At 38.8% G+C, this 9,626-nt stretch overlaps 1 protein-coding gene across 1 annotated transcript; it reads right to left on the bottom strand.

Moving 5' to 3' along the window:
* LOC102172545 (olfactory receptor 4E2) lies at positions 6,763 to 7,704 on the bottom strand. Its single transcript, XM_005685553.2, has one exon. The coding sequence runs from the start codon at positions 7,702 to 7,704 to the stop codon at positions 6,763 to 6,765; it is 942 nt and encodes a 313-aa protein (XP_005685610.2).

Genomic DNA, 9,626 nt, shown 5'->3' with positions numbered 1-9,626 from the left:
CCATATTGATCAAACTATATGACTTGTGACATGATCTTCCAGTCCGATAACTGACAATCATAGCAATTACTATGATTTTTAACATCTTCCACAGGCTGGAAATTGTTCTAGGCACTGTGCAATTACTTAATTCTCACAACAACCCTGCGAGGTGTGTATAAGCTTGTTTACACATGAAGAAGCCAAAGCTCAAAAATACCAAACACCATGCCCAAGGTCACCCAGCCAGGAAATGATGAACATAGGATGTTAAGCCAAATGTATCAACACAAACATGTTGTTTTCCTTATATCATGGTTCCTATCCCTGAGTTTGTGTTAGGGTGATAACCAAAGTCTAAGCAAATGTTTAGATTTCTGGGCAACACTTGCCAACAGCATTCACTCAGACACTTGCCTAAATAGCTTTGCAAATATTGGTAAAGCAGGCAAAGTAAGTTTGCAAATGACTTCAGTAAAGCAGAAGGAAGACTTTGAACCACTGAAGTTGATATCCTCAAGTGTTCAGGAAAAACTCTTCCATTAAGACAATAAAATGCAGATATCTTATTATCCATTCATCTGACAAATATGTACTGAGCACCTATTATGTGCTAAGTATAGGTTCGTAATCATAAATAAAATACATAGTCCTCCTTTTATGCTGTTTAGAGTTTAGTGAGAATAGAAGACAAGAATATGTGGGAAGAGAATTTGGGGAAGAATGGGTACATGCATATGTATTGCTGAGTCCCTTAGTGTTCACCTGAAACTATCACAACATTGTGTGTCAACCAGCTATACTCCAATACAAAATAAAAACGGTTTTAAAAAAGGAAAACAAAACATAAACAAATTTTAATTTCAGATCATGACAAATGCCAGGAAAGACAATGATGTTAGACAGTTATAGAAGAGACTGTCTCTAGATTGCTTAGTTAAGAAGGGCCTCTCTGAGGAAATGCCATTTAAGCTAGGATCTGAAAGATGAAAAAAGAGCCAACCATGAGAAAAGAAAGGTGATGAACTTTCTAGGCAGAGGAAATGGCAGATGTAAAGATCGATGTTTAGAAAGAACTTGGTCTCTTCCAAGAAATAAAAGACCAGTGTGGACACAACCCTTATGGCAGAAAGTAAAGAGGAACTAAAAAGCCTCTTGATGAAAGTGAAAGTGGAGAGTAAAAAAGTTGGCTTAAAGCTCAACATTCAGAAAACGAAGATCATGGCATCTGGTCCCATCACTTCATGGGAAATAGATGGAGAAACAATGGAAACAGTGTCAGACTTTGTTTTTCTGGGCTCCAAAATCACTGCAGTTGGTGATTGCAGCCATGAAATTAAAAGACGCTTACTCCTTAGAAGGAAAGTTATGACCAACCTAGATAGCATATTCAAAAGCAGAGATATTACTTTGCCAACAAAGGTCCGTCTAGCCAAGGCTATGGTTTTTCCAGTGATCATGTATGGATGTGAGAGTTGGACTGTGAAGAAGGCTGAGCACCGAAGAATTGATGCTTTTGAATTGTGGTGTTGGAGAAGACTCTTGAGAGTCCCTTGGACTTCAAGGAAATCCAACCAGTCCATCCTAAAGGAGATCAATCCTGGGTGTTCTTTGGAAGAAATGATGCTAAAGCTGAAACTCCAATACTTTGGCCACCTCATGCGAAGAGTTGACTTTTGAAAATATTCTGATGCTGGGAGGGATTGAGGGCAGAAGGAGAAGCAGATGACAGAGGATGAGATGTCTGGATGGCATCACCGAATCGATGAACGTGAGTTTGTGTGAACTCCAGGAGTTGGTGATGGACAGGGAGGCCTGGTATGCTGCAATTCATGGGGTCACAAAGAATCAGACACGACTGAGCGTCTGAACTGAACTGAACTGAACTGTGGTTATAACTTTGAATGTGAGGCAGAGAATGGTGAGGGATGATATTGAAGAAACAAAAAAGAATACTTTCATGTCCTCTCAAGAAGTTTGGAATATTTTTCAGTATAGTAGGAAGGTATCAGAATGGTGCAAGCACAGACCAGACATGACATAATTTGTGTTTAAATGAACTCGTTCGTGTTATTATGTAGAGAATTCATTCAGCTCAGCATTTGTTACTAAATAATAGTCACTCAATGTCACACTAATGGCTGGGAGAAAATGCCAAGTTGAATAAAACACAGTTCTATACTCCAGCATCTTTGGTCTAGTTGTGGTGACACACGTTGTAATGTCATGAAACATTGTGCTCTGAGTGTAATGTGCTGAGTGGACTGGATAACAGCAGATATGAACAGGATATTTCAGGCAACAGTGTCTCCTACCTGTGTACAAAAGGCGTGGCATAATGGGACCCAACAGTTCACTCTGACTCCAGTGAGGAGGGCATGCTTAAATGCAGGGGGCTTTCAAAGGCAATCAGTAAAGGCGTGGTCAATAAATGTGTGGGTCATAAGACCCATGTCATATTTTTATGGTACTTTTGACAGGGCTGTGTTGAGAAGAAAATTTAAGCCATTTAAGCCATTTCAGTTGTACAGAAGTATGGTTATCATGGTAGTAAGGTATTCTACAGGTTTTCTGGGCAACACAATTTAACTTACAACAGACAGTACTAATCACAGAGTAATCTCATTCCCAAAGATAACTCTGTGCATAGTATAAAAACTAATTCATTGGGACTGGTTCATGGAATAACTAAACTGAATTTGAAAATTATGGAATTTGTATGAAATAATTGCTTTTATTATAGGCGATGGCAGACAATCAAGAGGTACAGCCCATCAAAGAAACCAAATAGAATCACCTTGTGTAGGATTCACACAGACAAACACCCACAAAGTGATAGTAAGACAACGCTTCATGGCAGTACTTCAGTGGTAGCTGGTAAAACTACAATGGAACAATTTTTTTTTTTTTTGGTAGTTGCAAGCAAAATTTCTAATACTACCAGTCTTCAATCACATTAATCCCCATAACTCTCTAGAGAAGTAATGTAAAACTTTACTCTCCATTTCACAGGAAATGCAGAATGGAAATGGCAACCCACTCCAGTATTCTTGCCTGGAGAATCCCATGGATGGAGGAACCTGGTAGGCTACAGTCCATGGGGTTGCAAAGAGTCGGACACGACTGAGCAACTTCACTTCACTTTTCACAGGAAAAGATTTTTAGACCGAGATAAAATAAAATATGCTTAGTTACCCATTAAATAAATAGGAGAGTAAAAAGTAGAATGAAAATACCTTGACTCTTGGTTCTGTGGCTAACTTACTTTAAAGAGGAGACAGGAATCACTATCACACAGAAGTTTGTTCAGCAACCTTGTAATAGACAATTAAATTCCTCAGATTACAATCATCTTCTCTGCAATAGAGTAACTAATTGCCATAGTAGAAATAAACAAATGAGGATTAGGAATTTATTTCTGCACAAAAGGTACTAATGAGTGTGGAAATCTGTTCATATAAAAGTCTAAAATGTACAGGCATAATTAGATAATATTTCTAAGTTTTCCAGGTATGTATAGTAGTGATAGCTAGGCCTGATTTCACTTACAAATACATAAAACTCTGATTTTGACTTGGGTTATACTCATGAAATAGTAGGGGATTGACAATGCATGACATTTTTTTGCCAATTTGCATATAATAGGGTTTAGATATTTTCATGAGCATCCCCCAGTTTAATAAGCTGTTTTGAGAACTTTCTGTCATTTCAATCATTTCTTACCTTTCAACCAGGGTTAATGAGTCACTCACTCTGTGTTGGGTATGTGTATGTCCATATTATCTGGAAACTAATTCCCTAAAGTACTCATAAGCACTATTTTTACAAGTTAACAGAACTCGGCAGAATAATAGCCCAAAGGCCTCAATCAATTCTAATTCCTTTCAGAATAATCAAAGAAATATTAGGTATTTTATTATTAAGTGTATCCTATTTCATGCCATTATCTCCACTGCAATTGATGTAACTATTTTATATGGCAGCTCTCTGACCATCTATAGGGTCTCTGATCCTACTCCCCTTGGCCACAGTATACCATCATCCTCTTTACCTCAGGATTCTGCCTGGAGTCTTCTTGATTTGGACTTTCCCATTCCACAATGAATTATTATACTTCTCCCAAGAGTGCTATTTTAGTTAACTCAGGAAATTAACACATAGAAATTATGTAAATCCAAGTACCTTCTTAACTATTTTCACCTATTTCTTCAAATAAATTTTAGAATATTATTGAAAATTATTGACCCAAAAAAGTCCTGTGGAGTTTCTAAGTAAATTAAATTTATAAATCAATTTAAGAAAATCATTACATTAGCAATTTTTCTATTCTTATACAAGGACATGTCTATATCTCTATCTCTCTACATTTTCTCAGCACAGCTTTGTAGTTTTTATCATAGAGGCATATATGCTTCCTTTATTGGGTGAAAAGAAAATCCCATATAAACAAATCTGTATTGATTTTTTATTGCAGCTATAACAACTTTACTACAAACTTAGAAGTTTACCCAACATAAATCTATCTTCTTACAGCTCTGTCAGTAGTTCAACACAAATTTCACTGAGCTAAAAATCAAAGGTCAACAGGGATACACTGCTTTCTCCTTCTTCTTCGTCCCAGGTTTATGGAGGACTCATTGACAGAAATTGAATATATTTAAACTGTACCACATGATAATTTGATTATTATCACAATCAATTCTATTAACACATCCATCACCTTATACAGTTACCATGCGTCTGTCTGTGTGTCTGTCTGGTGAGGATACTTAGGACCTGTTCTCTCAACAATTGTCAAGTATACAATAGGGTATTATTAACTATTGTCCTTGTGCTATACATTAAATCCCCAGAACTTATTTATCTTACAACTGAAAGTTTGGCTGAATTATTTTCTGAAGGCAATAGAAGAGAATCCGTTTCCTTCCCTTGTTCAGTTTCTAGAGAGCACCCAGATTCCTAAGTCCGTGAGCCCCTCCTCTGCCTTTCAGGCCAGCAGCATCAAACTTCTCTGGCTTCTACAGTCATGTCTGCCTCTGATCCTCCTGTTTCCCTCTTCTGTCTTCAAGAGCATTTGGATTACATTAGGTCCACCTGGATGATCTAGGCTACTATTTCTATCTCAAAGTCAGCTGACTAGCAAACCTTAATCCCTGTTTGCTGTTCAACCTAAAATATTAACAGGTTCCAGAGACTGGATGTAAACATCTTTGGGGGACTGTTAACTTTGTTTACCACATCACCTGTAACCCTTTCTTCTTTCCTTTGTCACAAATTCCAAAAAGTCCTCACTAAATTTAGTATTTCATTGTAATAACTAATTCATCACTATTTCCTGGTACATGTAATTACTCTAATTCTTATAAATTCTCATTTCTCTTTTATTGAACATTACTATTTCTTACATTTTGATATTTAAGTGTTAGTCGCTCAGTCATGCCCGACTCTTTGCGACCCCATGGACTGCAGCTCACCAGGTTCCTCTGTCCATGAGATTTTCCAGGCAATGATACTGGAGTGGGTTGCCATTTCCTTCTCCATTTTTACATTAAAGGCTACCATAAATCACATTTTTATGAAATAGAAAAGGAACAATTTCAGACCAATAACCACCACAATGTAGATTCAAACATTCTTCACAGAATAGCAAAATGTGAAAACAACAGTCAGTAATGTTTTTTAAAAAAATAATTCATTTTGGCCATATAAAGTTTATCCCAACAGAGCAAAGAAGTCAGGCATAAAAGTGTATGATTCGATTTACATGAAACTCTAGGAAAGACAAACTTAGTTTACAGCAAGAAAAAATCAGATGCTTGGGTGCTTGGGTGGGGATGAGATTATTGGCTGGGAAGGCTCTGAAGAAATTTTGGGGGGTGATAGAAACGTTCTATATCTTGACTAGGGAGATAGTTGCATGAGTGAACCTTTGTCACAGTTTATCAAACTGTACAATTAAAATAAGTGCATTTTATGTAATTAACTTCTACCTTAACAAAGTTTATTTTTAAGTAAGTTCCAATATATCTCCGCCTTGATTTTGTAAAAATAAAGTACTACCAAAAGTACAGAATGTGTGTAGAGATAAATAAGAGAATCACTTTCAAAGTGACAAAGTTTAATTCAATATAAATATGTTGCTGTTGTTGATTTAACTCCTAAGTCATGTCCAATTCTTTGAGATCCATGGACTGTAGCCTGCTAAGCTCCTCTGCCCATGGAATTTCCCAGGCAAGAATACTGGAGTGGCTTGCCATTCCCTTCTCAAGGGAATCTTCCCAACCCAGGGATTGAACTCACATCTCCCTGCACTGGCAAACGGATTCTTTATCTCTGAGCAACAAGGGAAGCCACTAAATATCATATAAAGCTTAAATAAACACCTTGAAAATACATTCGAAAGCAGGATCACTGTAATGTATAAAACATAGGTGTAATGTACAGCTTCCCAGAGGCAAAACCTACAGAACTGTACAAATCAAACAAGTAGGTTCTCTCAGAACTCTCCCTGTTCCTAAAACTAAGACTATGCCCCCAAAGTCTGTGTGTTCTTTCACTGGTGAAGCTAGAAGTTTTCTTTAAACTTGTCCAGATACTTTTCCCTTACATGTGACAACATGTATCTTTTCCTTTATTTAAGTAATAGTTGTTAAGTCCCCCTCTTTAGTACAGAAGTCTGGCCTGAAATGACTCTCCAGTTCATTTCACCTAACAACTTTGATTTCTTACCCTTAGTCACTCATGAAACATATGACCAAAATAATATCTGTAATTCCAAGTCCATCATGTACATGATTTCATGGAAAAAACTTGCCTCTGCCTGAGATGCTTCATGGCATTTTTCACTTCCTCATTCCTCAAGGTGTAAATGAGGGGATTCAGCACAGGGGTGACCAGCGTGTAGAAGACAGATACCACCTTGTCACTGGAGAAGTTGGTGTCTGGATGAGTGTAGAGGAAGATACACGGCCCAAAGAAGAGGGCAACCACCAGGAAGTGGGCTGAGCAGGTCGACAGGGCTTTCCTGCGCCCTTCAGCTGACTGTTTTCTAAGAGACACCAAGATGACCGTGTAGGAGGTGACCAAAGCCAGAAAACAGAAGAGGGAGATGGTCCCACTATTGGACACAATCAGCATTCCTGTGAGATATGTATCTGTGCAGGCCAGCTTGATGACAGGAGGAACATCACAGAAGTAACTATCAATTATGTTGGGGCCACAGTAAGGTAGGCGAATGGTCAAGAAGGTCTGCACCAGTGAGTGAACGGTACCCCCCAACCAGAGAGCAAAGACAAGCTGTACGCAGACCCTCATGTCCATCACACTGGGGTAGTGTAATGGCGCACAGATGGCTACATAACGATCATAGGCCATAACGGTCAGCAGAAAGATCTCAGCACAGGCAAACAGATGTAGGAAGAAGAGCTGTGCAATGCAATGATCAAAGGAAATGGTCTTCCTCTCCAAAAGCAAACCCTCCAGCATCTTGGGCACAGTGACAGATGAGTGGCAGATGTCAATAAAGGACAGATTGCTCAGGAAGAAATACATGGGGGTATGAAGACGTGGAGTAAAGACTATGGTAACCATGATCAGAATGTTCCCCAAAAGGGTTAGCACATACATGACTGAGAATGCCATGAAAAATAATATCTGCAGTACCCAGTTATCAGTGAGTCCCAAGAAGACAAATTGAGTCACTCTTGTTTGGTTCAGAGCATCCATCCAATGAGCTTCCAAAGGACCTTGTGGGGGAAAAAAAAAACATGAACAGTAATTTAGCCTTAATGTTATAGGAGTGGAACTAACAGAAGTGACTCTGAATTTCTATCTGGGTTGCTTATTTATTATCATGGTATGTAGAGTATAAGATCAATTTAATTGCAATTGTTATAATATATCCAGTCTTCCTTGGTGGTTCAGTCGGTAAAGAATCTGCCTGCAATGAAGGAGACTGCTTGCAATATAGGAGACCCAGGTTTGATCCCTGAGTCAGGAAGATCCCCTGGAGAAGGATGACAACCCACTCCAGTATTCTTGCCTGAAAAATCCCACTGATACAGAAGCCTGACGGGCTGCAGTCCCTGGGGTTGCAAGAGTCAGACACGACTTAGCAACTAGACTACATATTATACCCAGTATATATCAGGAGCCATTCCATGCACTTTATATACACCATTCTGTTTAGCCATAACTGTACCATTGCATGGGCTTCTGCACTGGCTCAGCAATAAAGAATCTGCCTGCAATGCAGGAACCACAAGAGATGTGGTTTTGATCCCTGGGTGGGGAAGATCCCCTGGAGCAGGGCATGGCAACCGCCTCAGTATTCTTGCCTGGAGAATCCCATGGACAGAGGAGCCAGGCAGGCTACAGTCCATAGGGTCACAGATAGTCAGACAGGACTGAAGCAACTTAGCACACATGAACACACCATTGCATAAGCGTTATTGTTCCTGTCTTGCAGGTAATCAAGCTCTACAAGAATCAATAAATTGCCCAAAACCCTTAGCCACGAGTTGGGTGATTTTTTTCATTTCAGTCTAACCCACAGGCAACACCAATTTAGAATTCTAAAATACCACTCCCAGCTAAAATCATTCACTATTCCACTCTTTCTAACAAAAATACCTTCAAAGCCTGCAACTGTCTGCTACATTTATTTTTCAGGTACAGGATCTTCTCTCCAACCAAGCATGCTACCTCTATCTTGTTACTTTCCAAAATCCTTGTTCACATGTGGTGAATTCATATAACTATAATGTTTGGCCTTCACTTTCCTAAGCCTCAGTTTTCTGAACTGTAGCATAGGAACTAGACATCTTTTCTATGTGATTAGTTGTAGCAGATGTCTAGGTCTTCTGTCAAAAAGATCAAGAGAAAAGCCAGGGTATGGGAAGAACTTCTGACTCTGAAGGATATCATAAAAAATTGAAGCCCATATACATGTTTTAGAAAAAAATCTAAACAACTGACAAAAGATTAATTTCCAAAATATGCAAGCAGCTCATACAGCTCAATACCAGAAAAACAAAAAACCCAATCAAAAAGTGGTAAAAACACCCAAACGGACATTTCTCCAAAGAAGACATTCAAATGGCTAACAAATACATGAAAAGGTGCTCAATATCGCTCATTATTAGAGAAATGCAAATCAAAACTACAATGAGCTATCACCTCATACCAATCAGAATGGCCATCATCAAAAAGTCTAAAAACAATAAATGCTGGAGAGAATGTGGAGAAAAGGAAATGCTCTTGCACTGTTGGTGGCAATGTAAATTGGGACAGCCACTGTGAAGACAGTATGGAGATTCCTTAAAAAACTAGAAATAAAACCACCATAGGACCCAGCAATCTCACTCCTAGGCATATACCCTGAGGAAACCAAAATTGAAAAAAAACACATGTATCCCATCATTCCTTGCAGCACTATTTACAATAGCTAGAACCTAGATTCACTTTCACTTTTCACTTTCATGCCTTGGAGAAGGAAATGGCAACCCACTCCAGTGTTCTTGCTTGAAGAATCCCAGGGATAGGGAAGCCTGGTGGCTGCCATCCGTGGGGTCACACAGATGTTCATCAACAGACACATGGATAAAGAAGTTGTGGTACATATACACAATGGAATCTTACTCAGCCAT

This window comes from Capra hircus, chromosome 10 (assembly GCF_001704415.2).
Source record: "Capra hircus breed San Clemente chromosome 10, ASM170441v1, whole genome shotgun sequence".
NCBI classification, from domain to species: Eukaryota; Metazoa; Chordata; class Mammalia; order Artiodactyla; family Bovidae; genus Capra; species Capra hircus.
The sequence above is the reverse complement of the archived record's forward strand: the minus strand, read 5'-3'. Positions and strand labels throughout refer to the sequence as shown.